This window comes from Aethina tumida, chromosome 1 (assembly GCF_024364675.1).
Source record: "Aethina tumida isolate Nest 87 chromosome 1, icAetTumi1.1, whole genome shotgun sequence".
Taxonomy (NCBI): domain Eukaryota; kingdom Metazoa; phylum Arthropoda; class Insecta; order Coleoptera; family Nitidulidae; genus Aethina; species Aethina tumida.
In genome coordinates, this window is record NC_065435.1 from 77,245,710 (window position 1) to 77,270,126 (window position 24,417).

At 31.6% G+C, this 24,417-nt stretch overlaps 4 protein-coding genes across 4 annotated transcripts; 2 read left to right on the top strand and 2 right to left on the bottom strand.

The window, feature by feature from the left end:
* Nucleotides 1–9: 9 nt before the first annotated feature.
* Nucleotides 10–2,564, bottom strand: LOC109600516 (neprilysin-11-like). The gene is made up of 10 exons (XM_049968598.1): nucleotides 2,408–2,564; nucleotides 1,903–2,351; nucleotides 1,473–1,854; nucleotides 1,025–1,416; nucleotides 875–972; nucleotides 761–819; nucleotides 659–710; nucleotides 537–604; nucleotides 219–487; nucleotides 10–163 (listed from the first exon to the last, which is right to left on the bottom strand). Exons 1-10 carry the CDS (start codon nucleotides 2,562–2,564, stop codon nucleotides 14–16), a joined length of 2,076 nt encoding a protein of 691 aa, XP_049824555.1. The 3' UTR covers nucleotides 10–13.
* A 73-nt stretch (nucleotides 2,565–2,637) lies between these two features.
* LOC109600528 (partner of Y14 and mago) lies at nucleotides 2,638–3,661 on the bottom strand. Its single transcript, XM_020016686.2, has 3 exons — nucleotides 3,505–3,661; nucleotides 3,211–3,453; nucleotides 2,638–3,155 (listed from the first exon to the last, which is right to left on the bottom strand). Exons 1-3 carry the CDS (start codon nucleotides 3,545–3,547, stop codon nucleotides 2,845–2,847), a joined length of 597 nt encoding a protein of 198 aa, XP_019872245.1. The 5' UTR covers nucleotides 3,548–3,661; the 3' UTR covers nucleotides 2,638–2,844.
* Nucleotides 3,662–3,917: 256 nt separating this feature from the next.
* LOC126264185 (uncharacterized) lies at nucleotides 3,918–5,993 on the top strand. Its single transcript, XM_049961041.1, has 5 exons — nucleotides 3,918–3,947; nucleotides 4,555–4,806; nucleotides 4,860–5,085; nucleotides 5,141–5,274; nucleotides 5,481–5,993. Exons 1-5 carry the CDS (start codon nucleotides 3,918–3,920, stop codon nucleotides 5,991–5,993), a joined length of 1,155 nt encoding a protein of 384 aa, XP_049816998.1.
* An 8,992-nt stretch (nucleotides 5,994–14,985) lies between these two features.
* Nucleotides 14,986–17,627, top strand: LOC109600517 (uncharacterized). The gene is made up of 6 exons (XM_049970640.1): nucleotides 14,986–15,060; nucleotides 15,315–15,566; nucleotides 15,620–15,845; nucleotides 15,901–16,046; nucleotides 16,973–17,454; nucleotides 17,507–17,627. The coding sequence occupies exons 1-6, from the start codon at nucleotides 15,031–15,033 to the stop codon at nucleotides 17,565–17,567; spliced, it is 1,197 nt and encodes a 398-aa protein (XP_049826597.1). The 5' UTR covers nucleotides 14,986–15,030; the 3' UTR covers nucleotides 17,568–17,627.
* Nucleotides 17,628–24,417: the final 6,790 nt, after the last annotated feature.

The window sequence follows — 24,417 nt, forward strand, 5'->3', positions numbered from 1 at the left end:
GATTTTATTTTATTCACCACAACAAACACTGATTATTTCTATGAACACAATTAAAATCATATTTGAAAGTTTTACTATTTGTTATGGTGCCATTAACCCTTGCCATAACAGAAGAATGCTCTTCATAAAATGCGTCTACCCTATTCGAAATCTCACACCACATCTGTAAATAATTTTAAAATTAAATATATTAATTACTCTCAAAATACTAATATTACCTGAGCAAAGCTTATAAAAAACATTTGTTTATTTGAAAAAGTTTCCATAAACGGCAACATTTCAAATTTTTCATTCTTAATATTATTATAAGCATTCAGTGCTATTTGAAGACCAACATTATCGGCAATGTTTTCGCCAACTGTTACGAAACCATTCATGTTGTAGCTGTTGTACTGGTTTATAAAACAACGTGTGTTTAATTGGAATTTTTGAATGTCACTTTCGGGCCACCACTTCGAAATTATCCCGTCTTTATTGGCATGTCGACCTAAATTATTACTTTCAATTTATGATATGTGAGTTACAGTAATACAGACCTGTCGAATCTAAAGAATGTGATATTTCATGTCCTATGAGGCTTCCTAGAGCTCCATAATTAAGATAACTAACAAATAAATAAATATTAAAAAAAAACTTGAAAGGATATTTCATTTAGTACCTGGGGCCTTTTTTGTAAAAAAAGGGAGGTTCTAACAGTCCTAAGGGAATAACTAAATTAAATTTTATAGATTATTGAGCGTACATACACCCATTTACTTACAAACAATATTTTGTAAAATACTGTAAAAAGCATTTACTTCAAAAATATGAGACGGCCATCTAAAATTAAACAATATCATACATTTCAAACGTGGCTGAGAGAATAAACTCTTACTGAACGTCTGCGATTTTATTTAAATTTGAGTAATGCTTCTTCGCCAAGATTTCCTTTATATTAACCGTATTTGCGAAATGATCGTCCGTTATATTGAACTAAAACTGATAGTTAATTTTTGTTTGTAACATATATGGTACACTAACTTACGTCAATAAAATACTTTTCAACTAATTCCTTCTCAGCAAATTCTTGAGGAAACCCTATATATTCCCGAATAGAATTTATCTTTTCGACAGCCAAAAGTTTTGTTTCTTCAGACAACCAAACATTATCAGCCACTAGCTTCATGAATTCGATTTTTATATGTTTTATCATCTTTTTAACATTTTCCATGGTGTCATCATTGAAATATTTTTCGACATACTTTGATACAATCGCTCGTCCAAAATATTCTTTTATCTTATTTATGCACTCGGTTTTTCTAGATAAGTCAGATTCAACTCCCAACACGACTTGATCTACGACAAAATTTAAATTCCGCATGTATTTCGTGGTTTCTCTCGATAAATCTTTTACGATGGTCCATAGCAAATAATTATCTAAAAAAATAAAAAATTTAAGACTAACACTGACATATTGTAATACTGTAATATACCAATCACAGTTAAGTCAGTTCTCTTTAATAAAACCAATAAACTTTTTAAGTAATGAAAATTCTTAACTACCACCACTTGATTGTCACTCAAAGAATTATTTTCATTGTGGTATAAAAAATTAAAGGGCATAGAAAAATTCGTGTTTAACTTATTAGAAACTTCTCTCATTGTGCTTCGTTCCAGTTTGGCTCTCCTCATGATTTTTGCTAATTTAATTTCAAACTCTATAATTCTGGACACTTTTATATTGGACTTAGAACCATGTCTATATAAATGAGCGAAAGTTTCAAACATCCATCGTCGGTAAGCGTTCATTTCCAATGCGTAACTAGCAGAATTAACTAAAATGTGAATCGGGTAAACTAAAGTTCCAGGCTCAATCTAAAATACAATTGTGTAATAAATATAAAACTATCGATAAATTCATACATAAATCGCATTGTGCGACGTATTTTTGTAGTCTAAATTCACCGACATCTTCAAAATTGGATGGATTTTTAACGACTTAGATATTTTAGCTATTTCCAATAAAATTCTTCCGTTGGATACTCTTTTATTGGTGTTAGAAAATCCAGTGAATTTTTCTGCAAGTTTACGTAGATTTTCTAAATACTGATCATCTTTTTCCTTGTCAACTTCGCAGCAAGTTTTATAAAAAGATACAGTTTTGCCTAAAGCAGAACTTCTGTCTACTTTATCAGATTCACGTAAAATTAATTGAATTCGTTTATTAATTTTGTATCCTGTGCTCAAATGATGGTTCCACATGGGCTCAAAATTTGGTTTTTTGTTAAGCGAAATCCAGTTTCCACAGGAAAACTCGTAAAAATTCTTACATGGATCACTTGAAATATTAATTGAAGAATATATATCATATCCTATTAAAAAAACAAATAGTCGTCTTACCAACAATTTATATTATCGTAAAACTCACCGATTTGTTTACAATCATCAGTGGCACAAATTTTATTGGTGAACAAAAAAGGCACTTCGTTACCGAAAACTTTTCCAAGCATTATCAGAAACGTAAAGAGAAACGGCATTTCGTGTACTTGCGAAGCAACCAATTTATTTGAAGTGATGATCAGCATAAAAAAGTTTGTTCACCCCAATTGATAATTTTATCAATGCGTGGGTGTCAGGAAATTAACAGAATTTGCGAAGTAAATGTGAACAATTATAATTATTTATTCTTTCAATTCAAACTGTACATTTGATAAAAATCGTTTCACGCAATATATAATCTTAAAACAATCACTTATAAAGTAAGTTTCAATTAGAAATACAATAAAATTACCAAGAAATATATACAGTACAGTATATAAAAAATTAAAATTGATTTAATAAGAAATCACTATGTATATGGCAAAACTACTTCATTTGTTTTTCCAACTGGTGGATTTGTACTAACAAATCGTTCTTCCTCTTTACTTTGACCAGTTGTTCAGGTTCGGGTTTGGCAATTTGATTGTTAGCAATCTTCTCTTCCAAAGCCTCTATCTCTCTGACCTTCTTTTTTAAATTCTTGAGCTTCTTTTCCAAAGGAATTTCATCAGACTTATTAGAATCTGTGAATGCCTGTGAGCTTTTTTCGGACGACTTTTGAGCAATTTTCTCAATGGACTTGTTGGACTTTTCTGTCACTTTGGTGTTCTGGAGTTGTACTGTGATTTCATCCACTTCTGTAATTAATAAGATATGTTTGATACTTATGAATCGGTAACAGTGGAGGCTTACTGGATTTAGTTTTTTTCTTGGGTTGTTTCTTATCCTTTTCATCTAAAATGAAAAGACCTGGAATGGGCCTTTGGGCAGTTTGACCAGTGGGCAACTTGACAGGTTCAGGCTTCCTATTCATGAATTGTTTCCCCTTGCTCTCATAAAGTGGCACTTCCTCCTGCGGCACGTATCCCTCTTTAACCCTCCTCGCTTTCCTCCAAGTACCATCTGGCCTTTGGCTGGCTGGAATGAAACTATCGCCTAAAATGAGACAGTTAAAAAAACTTATCGTTGTCGATTTGTGCAACTGACCGTTCTCTGTGACGATGTTGGCTTGGTAGACGTTACTGGCCATGGCAGGTGAATGTTTAAATAGCTATGCCGGTTTTCAGTTAGTAATTACACATTATTTATTTTTTTCAGGGAAAATGGACCGCACGCGAAACTGTCAATCACAGAGCTCTAGTTTATCGATCCAGATTGTTTACATTTTTCATCATAGAGATGGCGCCACAATAAATTAATTTCTAAATTGTTAATTTCAAATATATTAATTAATTCGTTTCCAAATATTTGTTTAATTTATTTTAATGTCTTCGTTTTCATAAATATTTATATAATTAGCAAAATCAAATAAAATAAATTTCGCTATTGTAAAAACAGATTTTTAAAATGTCTAGGCCATTTTGTTTTATTTCTGTTTAGTTATTAGTTTCTCACCAAGGATGGCTTGTATAAAGGCTGAAATGAATATGGTAAATATGGCATATTTTAAAAAGTAAATGAATGGTTAAAAACATTTAAAATTAATTTATAAAAAAAAAAAAACATTTATCTCTTGAACGTTTCTGATATATTTTTTAATAGTCTTCAAATTTGTATTTGAAACAGGATAGAACATCTAATTAATACAAAATTTCAAAATAAAGTATTAAAAATATCGATGTTTTTCTGTGTTTCTTTGGAACTTACGAGTGTTATTTTTGTGCAATTGAACTTACTAGTACAAAATCTATTAATTAAAACAGTAATATCAGAAAAAACGATTTAGTGAAATAATCACATATAATTAATTAAATAAATTATTCTGCGTTCGATATCTCGATGATTTCGTGTTAAATTTATATGTGAAATAATTAATAAAAAAGTAAGTATTTTGTAAAACGTTTCCTTTAAGTATCATTAACGACTGACTTAAGTGAAGTAATTTATTCTCGATTTGTTGTTTTATTTCATCTGTTTTCAGTAAAATAGTTATAATAACTTCTCAATAGCTTCTTATTGAATTGGTAAAAAAGTCGAATTAAACTATTGAAAAAATAAAAATAGAAGGATCATTAACGTTAGACTTTCTTATTCTAGTCTTTCGTTGGGGTCGACTTCAATAGTTCGTTGAATTCCTTTACAGCCTCGAGTAGGTACGTCAAAAAGGTGATTCGTATCACCATTCTCAACATACTTTACCGGCGTCTGCAGATGGAAGAATCAAACTTCTTAAAAAAAGATTTCTACGGCATATCGTACCGGATGCAAAAGAAAAACTGCAGAGATCAGATCATCAGGAGTTACACAATGGCGATGCAGGAAATATACAATGCCGTTGACAAAAAATACGTTCGTCCTTAACAACTTCTATAATAATTTATATTAATATTTAACGGTTACAGCTTAAAAATGTGTATTTATTGATGAAGGATCCCAAAAATAATGACGTAAAGGAGATATACAACTGGTCTGTAAAGTACATCCTGACCAATAAAAAGGAGCAGGAGGATCCGAGTGTCTTCAAAAAGATGGTGACGAAGGGCATATTACAATTCTTGGCGACTATGAGGGAGTTGCCCAAATTGGACAAGAATATTATTCCTTACTTTGAGTTCTCTTACAATAACAGTAACTTCGACAATATGTTTGTAGTAGTAAGTTAATCACTGTTGATATCTCGCAGGTGCTCCAGATGATTACGTGCCCGTACACTGTAAGAAATCGGACAATACACTGTGTCATTTGTACAACACTGGCAGCAAGTTACCATATATGACCCTTAGAACTGGCTATCATTATGTTAAAGACAGTATATGCGTAAGTTATATACGTCACTTGACGACCCAGCACTTTTATAAGACAGATTGACGATGTCATCAGACAGGTGGACCCCTTGCCTAATTATTCATTAATTAACAATAATAATCAGACATCAGAAAAATCCCCAAATAATTTTTTCTTGTCATGACGACATCGCCATTCTTGGTAGGACTAAACTAATTTGAAAAATTTGCAAACTATAGGAGAAACTAAATGTGAACACGGAAATCCCGCAGCCATTACACAGGAAATCCTTTGATTTGTTCTTTAACAAGTTTTCATCTCCGCACAAATCGTTAATCAAAGACGACAAATCTGCCAGTAACGTTTTCCCAATGGACATGGACGAAATGCCCAATTTAACACCGCAAATGAATTGCGTCTGTGGCCTGAACGACGCAAATTTAGAAGCCGATGTGTTAACCTGCATCAAATGCAAGAATCGTAGCCATTTGTCCTGTAATGGGTGTCTGGACGAGCCTATCGACGGTTACAATTGTTTCTTTTGTAACCCGAACCAGGATCAAATCTTGTTCTGCTTGCGGGAGGGCGAGACACAGCACATGGCTCGTATTCGCCTCTGTCTTGTCTCCATGAGTAGAAACAAGAGATTGCCGGAAGAGATGCTCGAGCTTTTTGGGGAGGATGATCGCCAGAAAATTATGAATGAATTCAAAGATCTCAACATTATCGTGGAGGACAATTCCGGACGGTAGATTTTTATCATAATTAAATATGTATTTTTTAGGACTGATTTTTTTTCAGGATTAATATTTCGGAGAAGATTTTGGATTATCGCATGACAATATTTTTTGATAAATTTTAATTTCTCTACTATTTGTGTAATAGTTTTATTTTTAATAATAATTAATATCAATAACAACATATTTTTGTATATGTATTTTTATTAATATCAGTAATATGTAAGTTTGAAAATATTAAGATAGAAATACTTTTTATTTAATTATTGTTAAATTAGTTATGTTTAAAATAGAAATGTATCATTTTATAAATTATTTAAAATATATATTTTTATAATAATAATGTATTTTATTTCCAAGAAGTATATAATTTGTAATATGTTACATTTTACATTTTTTTATCATGTTTATTCAATTACAAACATTTCAATGTCCAGTAGATTAAAATCGGATAAAAGCTAAGAATGTTTAGGTAGATATTGTGCATAGATAAGACAACATTTTCATTCTGTATCCGACCTTAATTTACCAGGGTTTCAAATGTTTTTAATAATAATAATATAAAATAAAGAAACTTGTGATATTGGAATGAAGAAAATATCTGAAAATCGTGAATGATAGGATAGGAATTTAATCTTTCACCAGATATAACTGGACTATCTTGCTTGATATTCAGTTTGAACGATAGTTAAAATCAAAATATAAATAGAAAAGCCGTACAGATGAAGGTAAGATAAATTTTCTATATATTCACTATAAACTAATATTATTAAATTAAAAATTTGTACAGTCTCAAAAAAGTGATACACCCATTTTAATATGGGTCCGCAAATATTGGTGTAGATGTGTCAACCAATAGTTCTTCCCAGTACCCTTCATATTTATCATCAGTTATTTTTTATTTTTAAATAGAATGTTATATGATCTCGAGATTCCAAAGATTTTTGACGCGTTCTATCTAATTGTAATCGTTCATTCCTCTCAGAATTACTCTCATTCGACCTAGACATGGACATCCGTAATCTTCAATTTGTAAAACGACTTTCCCTATCTTGTTCAAATTCATTTTCACGTCGCAATCTTTGGCTTTTGGCCTTTCTCATATTTTTAGAGAGATTTGACTTTCTTTTAGGCATAACTAAATATTAGAAAAAAACAACTATCTACGTTACTAACTAAATAAAATAACCTATAAATAATTTATCAATTTCAATGTAAATCAAACTATCAATCGTTGGTGGGAGAAGTGGTGGGAGGCGCCCGACGTGACGGCCCAGTGGTGGCATGCGCGTGAGCTGCGTGTGGTACTGGACAGTACTTGGATATTGCAACATTACTGTATTTTTCTAAAATAAAAGAATTTTTCTAAAATAAAAGTAGCCTAAGTTACTCCTTATTACATCAGCTACCTGCCAATAAAAGTCCCGTCAAAATCGGTCCAGCCATTTCAGAGATTAGCGGGAAGAAACAGACAGACAGACAAAGAGACAAAAATTGTAAAAAATGTTATTTTGGTGTATGTACCGTATTTATATTCATATGCATGTAGTAAAAAGCGGTTATTTCAATATTACAAACAGACACTCCAATTTTATTTATATGTATAAACTTATTATATTTTATTCCAATTTTTAATTTACTTTTTATTTTTATCTTTTTATTTTACTTGTATTTTCTTATTTCATATCTTAATTTTGATTTTATAATTTGTATTTTATATAAATTGTTAATGTTACTTATTTATTTTTTATTCAATATAACTAATTATATTGAACACGGTCTCATAATTTATAGAGTTATGACACCCTACCCTTTTCAGAGTAATGCATACTAAATTTTTTTAACAATTTCTCTTAACCACTAGAATTAATGAATGAACTAGAACCAAGTCAATCAAGTTAAATGAAAACAACGAATAATAGGTTAAGTTTCAATAGGGTGATCCCATCACCATCTTCTACAATAATTGGGACACTTTTACGGTACTATCAATCAAAATAAAACAAACTAGAGGCGAACTTTCACAATTCAATTAGATTTCTCAATCATTATGAAGAGTGCATTAAAATGTTAAACAAAAGAGAGAGAGAGAGAGAAAGAATTAGAGAGCATTTCTATTATTAGTTCAAATGGTTACTAAATTTTTACGATTTTACAAATCTATACATGTGAAGGATATAATTAATTCAATTTGATTCAACAATTTCATCGAATCAATCAACATGAAGCAATAAATTTAATGCATGTTTCAAATATGTATGGAATACTAACTGTAAATCAGTGGTCGATGTTGGCACTCACAGAGTGAAGAGGGCGGAAGAGATATAGCAAAAGGTTTCAGAAGATCCAGAGCTAACACAAATCGACCTCTAAGGAACAGGATGAGGTCAATGCAGATGATTGCTGATGAATTTTTTGCCGAAGAAGGCCAATTGATATTAGATCTGTTTACCTCCATACAGTACATGTGAATTTACTGCTTTTTTTGGAACAAAGAGAAGAAAATCTTAAAAAGACGCTCTCCTGGTGGTATTCGGAGGCAATGTCGGATTCACCCTCTCCGGGCACCGATCCGAAGATCATAGCCAAATGGCAGACATATATGAAAACTTATATATAGATGACAAAGGACATATATGCTGAGTATATATGGGTTTACGAGAGGCAGGCAAAGATACCAGACACCTGTAAACTGAGTTCGGAAGAAAAAGACCAATCAGAGTAAATTCGGAGAGGGATTGGAATTATGGTTGGATCCCTTAGCTTCCCACTGCCACTGGTTTGTCTCTACAATTGTATTGAGATCCAGGACCACGACAAGGTGGATCCATCCTGGGGTGAATTTACTGCCTTGGCCACTCTCATCTTCAGACTTTTCCCCAATCAAACATGTGTGGAATATGATGGGGCGGCCCTTAATGAACTAAGACGTCAGATTCAGTTCGTGTGGGATGAGATACCACAAGAAAATATCGATAATCCATTAATTAGATCGATGCCACGATGCGTTAATGAGAGTCTTAATCAAAGAGGGAGTCCGGTCCATTATTAGCTTCTGACAATTTATAGATTGTTGTTTAATTTTTTGATCAATTACTATTCGGTGCCAATTGTATTGCTTTTGTTTGGTTGAAAACACTAAATTGTTCAACTACGTCCAACCAATAAAATTAATGATGCAAACGAACAAACAGTTGAACGAAGAATATAAATTCACTCTTCTTATTTTACTATTGACTTTGAACATATTAATTGAATAGAAAAATAAATCAACTTAACTTACACCGTAAATAAATGGTTGGCTTGATGAAGTTAATAATGAATATACTAAATTATTGCCAAGATAAACATGTTGTTGTCATGGTATTTTCATTATTGTAAAAATAAATTTTAAAACACTTAGGTGATATCATTATACTTCTCTTCAGTTATTAATTTCTCACTAAAATTGAATTGTATACATGCTGAAATGAATATGGTAAATATAAATACTAAATCAAGGATTGTTTAAAATAATTTTTGTGTTTTAATATGTCCACTACCTTTTTGTATAAAAAATACATTATAGTCTTTCTTATTCCAGTCTTTAGTTGAAGCCGAGGCTAATGACACGGTGAATTCCTTTCGAGCCTCCAGGAATTTCATCTAAAAGATGATTCGTATCACCATTCTTAATATACTTTACCGACGTCTATAGGTGAATGAGTCGAACTTCTTAAAAGAATATTTCTACGGTATATCGTACCGGGTACAGAAAAAAAACTGTAAAGATCAGACCCTCTGGGATTATTGTTCGAAAATGCTCGGAATATACGAGGCGGAATACGTTCGTCCTTAACAATTTCAATTAATATTTATATTTAAAAGGAAACGGTTACAGCTTGAAAATGCGTATTTATTAATGAAAGATACCCAAAATGGGATGAAGGAGATGTATAAGTTGACAGTAACATATAATACAAGGTACGAAAGTATGGGCGATCCTCACTTCAAAAAGTTGGTGATGAAGAGTATATTGCAATTCTTGGCGAAATTAGAGGAATTGCCCAAATTGGACACGAACATCATTCCCTACATTGAGCTGTCTTACACTTATCATAACATTGAGGAAATGTTTGAGTGGTCTGGTAATTACTGTTCACATATTCCAGGTACGCCACATAATTACGTGCCCATAAACTTCGAGAAATCAATTGATAAACTGTGCCTTATTTACGAGACCGGTCGCGACGAATTTACATTTATGACCCTTAATACTGGCTATCAGCGTCTCAAAGGAACCATGAAAGGCACCATATGCGTAAGTGAACCATTATATTTTTGACGATTAAGAATAATGAAATGACGATGTCGTCAGACAACGGCATATCACAATTACTTCGGTATATTTTTTTAATTAAAATCAATAATTATTTAATTATTCTTATGTTGAATACCAGAAAAATGCACAAATTGTTTATTTCGTTATCTAAATTATCTTTAGAAATTTATTTATGAATTTTAGGCTAATCTGTATCATGAAAGCTATCCATTGCCATCAGACGAAAACGTAGATTCTGCAATTGTCATTAGTGACGATTCGGACCCCGACGAAATGTCCATAGTGTTATCCCTCCTACGTATTAATTGTGTCTGCTGGATGAACTTCTCAAACGACAAAGTCGACGTATTAACTTGCACCAAATGCAAGAATTGGAGTCATCTACCTTGCAATAGGCGCCTAGACGAAACTATAGACAATTACATTTGTTTTTTCTGTTGGCCAATGTCGGACCCAGTTTTGTTCCATTTAGGAATAAATGAGAGGCATCAAATGGCGTATCTTCGCCTTGTGTCTCGAATTCATGGACAAGAATAATAGTTTGCCGGAGAAGTTTCTCGAGATTTTTGACAACGAGAATAGAACGGAGATTCTGAAAAAACTCAAATTATTAAATATTTATGAGCAAACCAGTTCCGGAACGTAGCATTTTTATTATTTAAATAGTCGAACTGGTTTTTCAGTTTTTTTTTTCAGGTTTGTATTTCAAACAAGAGTGTGCAACGTTGTATGAAAAAAATTTTTGGAAATTCTCATAAATGTACTCTAATCATAATCTTTTTAAGACCTTTATATAATAATAATTGTAGTTTTCAAATAAATTATGTTAAAATTAGAACATAGAATTAGAATAGTGTATCATTTTATAAATAATTCAGAAAATTCATATATTTATAATATACAATAATGACTTTAATTAAGCTTAAAAGTTCTGATAATCAGGTAAATTAAACATGGTGATTATGATTCTGGTATTATCAATTTTAAATTTTAATCAGATGTGTAAAGAGAAAGAGAGAATGCTAAAAACTATCCTATTTATTTTGCCCATTAAGAATCATTTATGTTATCCAAAAATCGTAAATTTCGAGTTTTTTTAGTTAAAATGTCGCTAGCAGCCTAAGTTATCACAAAATGCTTATTCAAAAACTATATGTCAGGATTTCCAGGGGTAGTTCATGTAACAGTGCCTCGTAAAATATCCCCTATATATACACTAAAATATATATTAATTGAATGTACGTAATTATGTACTATATTCTAATTTTCAATAATTTAAAATTGGTTAGAATGAAACTGTCGCCTTATATGAGATAGACAAAGCATTTTATCGTTGTCAGTTTATAACTAACCATTTCCCATAACGATCTTGGCTTGATAATCGTTGCTAACTGTGGAAAGACATAAACTGATTGAAGCATAATAATAATAATAAAAACATAAAAATGAAAACAATAAAACCTTAGACAAAAAATATTTTCATGAATTAACAACCAATTTTCTTAAAATCATGCGGATACATCATTTATCAGAAGCTGACCAATATCGTGCTGCAGGTATGATTTAGACTATTTCAAAACAAGTTGATGTGGCCGCTGTATTTAATGTTAACCAATCCGTAGTGTGCAGACAGGAAGACAGATTATTAATCTGAGGAGCACTACTGTACCCAATAACAAACAGCACACTTCTCAGACAAGACCAAAGACAGTTTTAAACCTGTTGAATGATGCAAGACTCTGTTGCAGGAGACCTATAAGGCGACAACATCTCCAGCCTCCCCATTGTGCAGCAAGATTAGCTTGGAGTCAGGAATGACAATTGTGACATGAAGAGTATAATACTGTAATGTTTACAGATAAAAGCAAATCTGGACTGTTTGATAGTGATAGAAGGTCGGTACGAGTCTGTAGACCCATAAGTCAAAGAATAAATCCACGTTATGTGCAGGAATTTCACGTACACCATGGTGGCGGTACAATGGAGCTCTACGCCTGTGACCGTAGCATGACCGGTGAAATTTATGCAACAGACATTATCCATAACATTGTTGAACATTATTGATGGAATTTAAAACCAAATTTTCGATTTTTAGACGACAACGCTAGACCGCACAGAGTTAGAGTTGTCCTCAATTACTTGGATAATGTCCCAATTGTGTATTTGGCCTTATCAGCATTGTCGCCTAATCTGAACATACCTGGGGTATGCTTGGAATATCATTAATTTCCCACCAGTCCCGTGCTCCCCATACTGCCAGAGAATTAAAACAACTTCTTCCAGAAGTATGCCACGTAGGGTACAAGCTGTAATAGGAAGCAGAGGCGGAATTACTCGATATTTAAAAAAAATGTCTTTTTCATCTCATATATACCTGTCGCTCATATGTAGAGGCACATTAGAAATTTTCATTTGTCATAATAAAAGTGTACGTTTAAATGTCCATATTATTGTCAGTTACGCAGTATTTTTGATAAAAACAATACAGCAATATAATTGTTTATTAGTGGGTTTAGTTAGGTATTTATTAATATTTGAAAAATATTCGAGGGTCAAAAGTAGAGCAACTTTAAAATGAAACAACCTTACATACATTTAGTCTTCTTTTATTTAGTATCTAGTAGCATACCCATTATCATTACACCTTTTCTTCATTGATTTTAGTAACTTTTCAATATAATCGTTAGAAATTTCTTTTGAGTGATTTTGAGCTTCTTCGTAGAGTTCACTCATATTTGACAATCTTTTTGCATGGATTTTCCGATCAATTTCTTGTCAAAGGTTTTCCATTGGATTAAGGTCTGGGTCTTGTGCTGGCCAAGACATGACATAAACTCCTTGAGAAGCCAACCATTAATTAACTTAGACGTGTGTTTCGGATCGCTGTCGTGCTGGAAGGTTGACCTTAAACTCATGTTATCTTCGGCAAATGAAGCATATGATTCTACAGAATGTCACGTCTAACTTAACCAGTGGGTCATGCCAATCCCAGAAAACCATCTCCGAACGATATGGCCTCCTCCACCATGTATCACAGTGAGACTAGTGTACTTGGAGTCGACTTTCATCGGGAAATAAAATTATTTTCCATTGCCCATCTGTCTAGTTTACATGTTCTCTTGAAAAAGTAGTTTCGCTGTTCTATAGTTTGCAGAAATGAAGGGTTTCTTTCTACCATAGAGACTAGTTCTTTTTAGTCCTCGTTTTATGGTACACCAACACATTAAGTTCTTTTATATTTTGATTTATACGGGATGTGCTGATAAAAGTGTCGCGAGCAAAAAGCGTTTTTGTTTTCCTGTCTAAAGCTCTGTTAGTCTTTCGTTTTCTACCACTTTTCGGAACTCCTTCCAATATATTTCTTCTGTTAAAATTGAAAATCGTCTTCGAAATTATTGATTTGTAAAAATTTAAATCTACTGCAATTTTACTCTGCTATTCACCATTCCGGAATTTTTTTACAATTTGTTGTTTAATTTGTATTGATAAATGGACACTTCTAGACATTTTTAGCTTTAAGGCACGATGTCAAACACAAAAATAAATTATAAAATCAATTGCATCGAATATAGGGTTTGGTTGCTTTACTTATGAACCCTGCCCGAAATAAAATGTTGTATAAAAACTATGTAAATAAAGATATCCCTATATAAATTGAGGTATGAAATGTTGAGACACTTATTAATTATAAAAGATTAATTTAAATTAAAAAGAATTGTTCTTTTATTAAAATGATGATGTTTTTTAATTTGTTGCTCTACATATGAGCGATAGTCTATGTAGGAACAAAATTTCTTATTTATTTTGTAAAATGAATTTTAAGTTTCCTTTGGTTTAATTTCTTATTGATATTTATTTCTTTTATTACAATTCTACTATTACTGTTATTCATCTATTATTATATATTATTAATTTTTAATAAATAATCATTTAGTACTATAAAAAGGTGCTGAAATATGCTTAATTTTTTGCGATCAGTTTATTAAACGGATAACCACCAAAACGCTAAAACCCTTCTGCACAATGTAATCTCAATGCCGGAATATTACTTTTCCTCCTGTCGTTGCGCTCGGCGACAAAATTTTCGGCCGCACCGTGTCGGCGGAAAAGCGGTTTGGCCAGAGGAAACAAAAATTTGGGGCACTTGGTGATTCTTTCGACAGATTTACACTTTCAATAACACAACCAGTTACTATATTAATAATATATGGACGCCCTTACTACAAATCTAAACCATAACTGATATGGTAACCGCCAAGATCCCAATGGAACCGTCCCATCACCATGCCACGCCGCCGAGCGAGCCTTAAAAATTAATTCCATTTTATTTATTTTTCGCAAAAATGTAACTACCACACGCGAAATTATCAATCACAGGGACCTTATTTATCGGCTCAGTGTGTTTCTACCAGTCATTCCCTACATGGCGCCACTATATAAACATAATTTTAAATATGTTTAATTTTTATTAATTTTAATTAATTAATTTATAATAGTTTATAAACCATCTGCTTAAATAACTTTTTTATAATTATAATTACAATTCACTTTAAATTTCGTAACATTAGCAAAAGCTAATCAAATAAATTTCGTTTAACAAGCTGTTAATTGACTTTTTAGTATTGTAAAAACTAAGCTGTTAATTGACTTTTTAGTATTGTAAAAACTTATTGGCATAACGTTTAGGCCATTTTGTTTTATTTCCGTTCAGGTTTTAGTATACCAGCAAAAATGACTTCTGTGCAGCTTGATATGAACATGGTAAATATTTAATAACTAAATTAATGTTCCAAAAAGTTTAACATTAATTTTTTTAATTATAATTATGTCAAAATCGTATTATGACATTATTTTTGTCAATGATTGCCGATTATCAAAAGTAAAGCTGATTATTCTCCATTTGTTGTGCTGCCCGTCTTCAGTAAAATAATTACAAAGAATTGTTAATAGTTTCTTATCGAACTGGACCAGAATCCTTTTGATTCTAATATTCCTTTTTGTTTTTCTTATTTCAGTCTCTAACTGGGGCCGACTTAATGAGCGCAGTAAATACCTTTACATCATCCAAGGAGTTCGTCAAGAAGGTGTTACGTATCGCCATGCTAAACATAATTTATCACCGTCTGCAGATAGAAGAGTCGAACTTTTTAACAAAGGATTTCTTCGGCATGTCGTACCGGGTACAAAAAAAAAATTGTAGAGACCCAATCCTTGTGACTTATTATGCAGCAATGCGAGGAATATTCGATGCTATAGATAAAAACTACGTCCGTAATGATAAATTTTAATTATCATGTATATTAATATTCAACTGTTTCAGCTTAAGAATGTGTATTTAATAATGAAAAACTGGGAAAAGAACGACATAGAGGAGATGTACGTATTGACAGTGAAATACAACATTAAAGGTAAACCGGAGAAGCGCACTATGCAGGATCTTAAAAGAATGGTCAAATCGAACATGTTGCACTTCTTGACCGTGTTAGAGAAGTTGCCCAAATTGAACAGGAACATTATTCCCCACTTCGAGATATCCTATAACAAGAGTAACTTTGATAAGATGTTTGTAGTGACAAAGTAATCACTGTTGATATGTTGCAGGTGCACCACAGGATTACGTGCCCGTACACTATGAGAAATCGGACGACAACCTCTGTCCTAAGAATGACACTGGCTATGACTTTCCACTTATGAGAGTCAGAACTGGTTATCATTTAATCCAAGGCGTCATTAAGGGCAAGATATCCGTAAGTTAACCACGATAATATCACTTGAGACACACTATATGAAACTTATATAGATAGAAGAAGTCTAGTTTATCTATCATTAATTAATGATTATCAGTGGCGACTACTCAGATGAGGTATGAAAATAATTTTATTGACATAACGTTAATATTAAAAAATACATTTTTTATTTTTTTATTCTTTGATATAAAATATATCTTAATATTAAAAAAAATGAAGTCGTAATATGTTGTAAAATCAACAATTGCAATTTTATATTAAATTTTATCCTGCACAGGCACTTTTAAATGTGCCTCTTCGTGCCAACTCGTTTCACAGGTATGGGAGATTTCACAATGATAAGGGAGCTGAGGTGTGTCTCCAACTAACTTCAAATACTGACACAAACTAAGTTTTCGAACATTGCCGATTTTTCAATTTCAAAAACTACTTGATCGGGTGTATCAGGTGGATTCAGTTGTCGAAACGTTTTTAATATTGCACTTCTTTTTTATTACAACAAGGTGTTAACCAGTAATAACACGAAAAAATATATTAGTGTAAGAAATGTCGTTGACATAGTGGATTTTAAGTTAAATACATAATTTCCCGTTTAAACTACTATGAGAAAAGAATTAAACAGTCTACTTCCTAATTTGTAAAAACTGCTAATAACTAGCTACAGTACCATGTCTTATTTTCAAAGGACTGAAGCTATTTGGTATACAAGGAGCTTTTGTAATTTGAAATATCTATCTTGAAAACAAAATTTACATATCAAAGGCACTGATCATGTTATTAATTATGCGTAAATGTTTTTTTTCTATATATAATGTGCCTCACCAGACTCAAACACCAAAATAAATTTATTTTCTCATTATTTGTCCATGATCACAGCCATTGTTGTTAGTACTAAAATATCTTCAGAAAAAATTTTCGAACTATAGGACAAACTGCATGAAATGAGGTTGGAATCGCCTGAGTCATTTGTGAGAACCCCAACGGATGTAAGTTCGGTCGAAGACCCTATAATTATCATCAGCGACATTTCCGATATGGATATCGAAATGCCCACTTTAACACCACGCCTGAGTTGTGTCTGTGGCCTGAACGACGTAGACATAGAAGCAGACGTGTTAACCTGCGTTGAATGTAAATATAGGAGCCATTTGCCCTGCAACGGGTATATGGAGGAGCCTAACGACAATTACAAGTGCTTCTTCTGTTACCCGCACCAGGATCCGACTTTGTATTGCCTGGGGCATGCCGAGAGGCGACACATGGCACGTGTTCGCCTCTGTCTGGTCTACATGAGTAGAAACAAGAGAATGCCGAAGCAGATGTTCGAGATTTTTGGTGAGAACACTAGTCAGATAATTATAAAGCAACTCCAGGACCTCAATATTCTCTTTGGGAACTCTTTAGAAACGTAAGTTTTTTATTGTTATTGAATAAGTTTTTATTGTAACTTTTTTTTATAGGATGTGTATTCGCCAGAATATTTTAGAATATCGTATGAAAACACTTTTTGACAAATATTAAGACTTTGTTAATTATTTCATAGTTTGACTAAAGTTTTAGTAATAATTAGTTTCTAATATATATAAGAGTAGTTTTAATTAAGACATTAGTCTAAACATAATTGTAATTTCCAAATGAGTTATATTAAAATTAGAATTTAAACCTTTTTGTAATAAATACTTTTATAATAATAATGACTTTTATTTCCGGCAGATAAACTGTTACACCTATTTCTAACTTTACTAAATAGAAACAACTTCTTGAAATATATTATTAAAAATATGAGCTGTTATGGTTGTGTTCACCATGTAGCTTGTCAATATGATTTTATTCTCCCAAATGATAGTTACCAAAACTTTTGAATAAGTTCGAATATTTTGAAAAAAAACAAAATGTTAGTTACGAATGACAAAAAACAATTCATTACTATCGTTAACTCAAATTTAAGCCAACCTGGAGGAAATGATATTGTGAGAAAAAGATTGCTAAGAATGTGAAGGACCTATTTCGATTTGCTCAGGATCACATCCACTGGTCCACAAAATGATGGCGATGGTTAGTTTTTAGTGATGAGTTTAAATTTAATTCGTTTTATGTTAGACATACAACAGAGACAAAGTTACACAAAAAATTTGTCATTTCTCCTTTGAAATACGACAACTTGCTTTCCTATGTTAAAGAAACAATGTCATTTAGTAATGGATTTCAACTTGGTAACGATCGCAAATACAAATCTAAAATTGTGACTAATTGGTTAAAAAATTAAATCATTGATGTTTCTCCTTGAACGTCGCAATCTCATCCCTATAGAAAACATGGCACAACATTGATAACTAAATTTGACAATACAATTATAGAAATTTCAACTTTTCATAGTAATTCAAGATGTCATATATATGGTATACAGTGCTCGCCAGAGAAATAGTGCAAAATTTACAATCATCTTGTAAGATACCTCATAAAGGGATTTAATTCAAATTTTGTCCAGCCTGTATAAAAAATATATTTCAATATTCTATGCCATTTTGCTTTTTTACTATATATTACTCTGATTTGGTTAGCCAAAGAAATGTAACATTCAAATATATGTATTATATATATATGTATGACTCTATTTAACCATACACTTCATAGTAAGAGTTTATTTATCTTAGTCGGATTTATATTATTTTATTGAATAAATCCACTTTCAGTGAGAATAAACATTGCACTCCAGAGAAAAGGGAAATAATAACATAAAACATCAAGGCCTAAATATTGCTAGCATCGCTAAAAGCTTAAGATGCTTCCGAAAAGTGATTTACAGGCTTATTAACAAATATGAAACAAAAAAGACTCATTTTGTTCACAAAGAAACTGAAAAAAATCAGTAAACGACATCTCTTCTCGTTTTCTAGGCAAATAAAAAATGAATTAATTGAGTTCTACAATATCAATGTGTCTTGTAGAACAATGAGACGACTGAATGAAAAAAACTTGCAAGGATATATTTCAGTTAAGAAACCATTGGTACTAAAAGATAATATCCAAATAAGATTAAAAGTTTACACAAAAATGTACTAATTATCCTCCAGAATTTTGAGAAGGTATACTTTGAAGTGATGAATCGATGTTCAATAGAATAAGGTCAGATGGTAAAAAATACATTCATCGTCCTCATAATAAAAGTTTGTATCACAGATGTATCACTAAAATTTTCAAATGCAGTGGAGAAAAAGTTTTGGTTTGGAGTTCCTTTTTTTGAGATAGTGTAGAACCATTACAAAAAATTATTTGTTCGTAGTATATAGAGGCATCAAGAGAAATGAAATGGAACAATTTGCCAGCGATGATTTATCAATTATATCGATTTTTTATAGATTATATCTATCCAACAAAATATTAACAATTTTGTTAAAAGTTGTGTATAAATTATTTAAATATATATTTTTTTCAAATGTGTTCTATTTTTATGACCAGTCACATTTAACATTTAATTTAGAGACAGAAATTATTCTGATTTAGGTGCCAAATAAATAACGAAAGAAAGACTAAAGTGTAATTATTTTAAATAAAATATAAATGTTAATATAAATTATAAGATTATTACTTATTTGATTAATAATTTTTTTTTTTTTTTCAAAGTTATATGTTTGATATTCTCAACTCAAATAAATGTATGTACTGTGAAATGTGCAGAAATTAGTGTGTGCGAAATAATAGGGACATTCAGTTTTAATTGAAGAAACTTTAAATATTGTGCTCCTAAAATACTTATAGAAGGTAAATATGTAGTATATAAGTTGTTACTCAAGTCAAATGAGTGAAAACATTGCTAATTTTAGCTACAATGTGGAAAGCACAACATTGTATCTTTGAACGACGAAAGCAAATAAAACAACTGCATAAAAAATGTATTTTATACAGGAAAATAGCCGAAATCTTAAATTGCTCGAAGACAATTGTCGGAAATACATTAGAATATAAGCCCCAAAAAAGCAAGGTTGATAGGCCAAAATAACGCTGAATATTGAACGAATCATTACGAGATTTGTAGATAAAAATTATTATAGTTTAAAAGCAAAAAGGCCAATAAGAGGCCCTTTGCTATCTAATCGAGATGTTAAAAAACAGTTACAATTTGCTAATAAACGTGCACACTGGCCAGTGGAGAAATGGCGCAATATTCTTTGGTCAGATGTGACTAAATGTATTTTGTTTCGTGCCGATTGCGAAACTCAACATGTCCGTAGGCCGCAAAACACTATATTCAAGTCGCAATGTACGATTAAAACAGTCAAAACACGGAGGAGGATCTATTAAGGTACGGGGATGCTTCTCCTATCAAGGTGTCGGTCCAATATATCGTATATCGTTGTCATATTCTGAGGACAATATGCGACTTTGATGGGTGTTTAACAAGATAACGAAGATGGCAAAGAAATGGTTTTCTGACAATAAAGTTCAGCCTTTAAGCTGGCCTATCCAATCACCTGATTTAAATCCTACCGAAGACTTGTGGCACGTTATGAAGATAACTCTGAGGGGTAAAAGTGTTACTAATAAAGAAGCCTTCTAGTTCCTGGTGAAGGAAGCGTGCAATTCAATTCCCCGTCGTCGATGTTTGACAGTTATTTAAAATAAACATTTAGCAATTAAGTACTAAATAGATCAAAGGAATCCATTCAAACATACATATTTTTGGTAATGCTGAAATTGTCCCTATATTATTTCACATGAAAATTTAAAGAACTTTACAAATCAATTATTTATCTTTTTTTCTTAAAGGAATTTGCAATATTTTTTTAATTTGTATACTAGAAACATAAGAGTACTTAAAAATAAATACTTCTTTCAAAACTTAATAAATAACACATGCAAAGTCCTTACAATGTTATCATGTTACTGATTCCACCCAAGTACTATATGTATGCAACCCATAGTACTACTTGGGTTTCACTAGAATCCTCCGACATATACACTATCGCTTATATGTAGAGCAACTTTAGAAATTTTCATTTGTCTTGCTAAAGGTGTACGTTTAAATATCCATATTATTGTCAGTTATGCAGCATGTTTGATAAAAACAATACAACAATATAATTGTTTATTAGTGGGTTTAGTTAGGTATTTATTAACATTTGAAAAATATTCAAGGGTCAAAATAGAGCAACTTTATAATAAAACAACCTTCCGTAGATTTAGCTTTCTTTTATTTCGTATCTAGTAGCAAACACCTTTTCTTCATTGATTTAAGTAGCTTTTCAATATAATCGTTCAGAATATCTTGAGTGATTTTGAACTTCTTCGTTGAGTTCATTCATATTTGACAATCTTTTTGCATGGATTTCCCATCAATTTCTTCTCAAAGGTTTTCCATTGGATTGAGGTCTGGGTTTTGTACTGGCCAAGGCATGACACGTACTTCTTTAGAAGTGAACCATTCTTTAACTAACTTAGACGTGTGTTTCGGATTGTTATCGTGCTGGAAGGTTCACCTTAAGCTCATGTTACCTTCGGCAAATGGAAGCATATGATTCTACAGAATGTCACGTTAAACAAAACGATCCATTATCCCGTCTAACTTAACCAGTGGGCCCTTGCCAAACCCAGAAAAACATCTCCAAACCATAAAACCTCTTCCACCATGTTTCACAGTGGGTCTACTGTACTTGGGATTATACCTTTCATTATTGATCCTCTCACCTATGAAATGCCATCAGATTTGAATAACCGATTTTCATCGGTAAACAAAATTGTTTTCCATTGCCCATCTGTCCAGTTTACATGTTCTCTTGCAAAAGTAGTTTCGCTGCTCTATAGTTTGCAGAAATAAAGGGCTTCTTGCTGTTTTTCTACCATAGAGACCAGTTCCTTTTAGTCTTCGTTTTATGGTACTCATCAACACATTGAGTTCTTTTATTTTTTGATTTATACGGGATGCGTTGATAAAAGTGTCCCGAACAACAAGCGTTTTTGTTTTTCTGTCCAAAGCTCTGTTGGTCTCTCGTTTTCTACCACATTTCGAAACTCCTTCCAATATATTTCGTCTGTTAAAATCGGAAATCGTCTTCGAAATGATCAATTAGTTTACATTTAAATCTACTGCAATTTTACTCTACTTTTCACCATTCTGGAACTTTTTTACCATTTGTTGTTTAATTTGTATATCAAGGATTTTGATAATAAGGAACGATGCCGAATACGGAAATAAATTATAAAATCAATTGTATTGAATATAGGGTTTGGATGCATTACTTATGAATGCTTCCTGAAATATACATAGTATAAAAACCATGTAAATAAAGATATTTGTATATAAATTGAAGTACGAAATGTTTAGGCCCTTATTAATTATAAAATTAATTTAAATTAAAAATAATTGTTGCTCTACATATAGTGTGTATATATTTATATATATATATATATATATATATATATATATATATATATATATATATATATTTAATTTTTAATTGATTTTAATAATAATAACATAAATAAAAATTAAATTAAAAGTATTTTAAATACTATGTGGGTCTTGATCTAAAATGAGATGCTGTTCACAGTAATGCTAACCCATGCTAAACTGTCAATCGCAGCCTCTTTTATCGGTCGATTTTTTATACCTTTGTCGTATAGATGGCACCACCATAAACTTAATTTATTGTACTTTAATAAATATCTATAATGTTTAAATCATTCGCTTAATTTATTTTTCCGTTACATTTCATAAAGCTTTGTACTATTTAACAAGCAATTAATTAACTAATTAGTGTTGTAAAGGTAGAAATTTGAAACGACTAAACTGCAGTTCCTCTGAAAATGACTTATGTGCATGCTGAAATAAATATGGGAAATATACCAATCGAAAAGCGTTTGATCCGACTGAATGTTGAGACATCATGCACAACAGATACAGTATAAGTCTGTAAATTTACTCCGTAGTGGGAGACATTTACTGTCTCTGTCATGCATGATGTCTCTCTCTAAATTCAGTGGGATCAAACGCTTTCTAATTGGTATATCAATATATGTGTATATCAACAAGATATTAATGATTTGTTATTCCTGTTTTATACACCGTATACACTAGTCACAATGAAATAGGTATCACTTTAAAAAGTGTAACTTTTTATTTAAAAACAACTGAATAGTAGAAATAGTAGAGAAGGGCGTAACAAAAACGAGAATATGCACTAATATTCAAATTAATGTAATATAAAATGTCGAAAAATTAAATATGTCTCTTTATTTAATAGTGAATATGTCCCCCTCCACTTCTTCGAAGTTCATCGCAACGTTGAGGCACTGATTGCATCAACCGACGAATCAAGTCTTGGGGCACATTGTTTCATTCTTTCTGAAGCTGTTGAGCTAATTCTTGAAATTTATTTGCGGGTTCCATATTTCTTATGTGTCGTCCTAGAATGTCCCAAAAATGTTTTATGGAATTCATATCGGGATTATTCGCTGGCCACTCCATAACCCCGAAATTATGCTCTTCAAATATATTTTGAACAACTCTGGCAGTGTGTGGTCTTGCATTATCTTGTTGTCAGGCGAAATTTGGTCCATACTGTTTCATGATGCAGACCAGACTTTTTAGATTGCTCACCAGACACTTATTTATGGCTATTACCTAGTGTTGTTTTCTTTAAGCTGTTACTGTTCATACAAAATTATTCTTTGACAGCAAAGGTATTTTGAAAATAATACCCAATTTTCTTATTAAAGTAGAATAATCTAATATCAGCCAGTCTACTTATAAAAATATACTCAATTTTTTAGAAATAGTATTGAGGTTCATGATCGACAAGAATAACTTTTATGTGAAGCTTAAGAAACTAATTTGGAAGCTGTTGTCTCCAAAGATATAGAGAATGATTGCAGGTCTCAAGAATAAATAAAGGATAAATTTGTCCCCAAAGATTTAGAGAATATGAAAAGTATACATCTTGAACGAAGAATTTTACTTCAAATCGGTTCAAAAAACGCCAGTAGTTCAACGATGGTATAATTGATAAAATGCAGGAAAGAAGTCAGCGAAATGAGTTCTTTAAAGAATTCTACAAACCATAACATTCAGTAGATTTATTTTTTCAAAGTATAGCAGTAACATTAAAAAAATTATGTCTATAGTTAATAAACGAAACAAAAATTAAAAATATTACACCTAGATTGAGAAATAGTATAACAAAATGTTAACAATATTCTCGAAATTTATATTTGTCTTTAAATAGATACCGATCTATTCTGGACTTTGTATAAACATGGGATGTACATTTGAATTTCTCTTATTTAAGTTTGTTACTTTGTAATATTTCTTCATCATTTTCTTTTAATAAGAAATATGGTGCGAGACCGTTTTACACCTTCACATCTACACTGA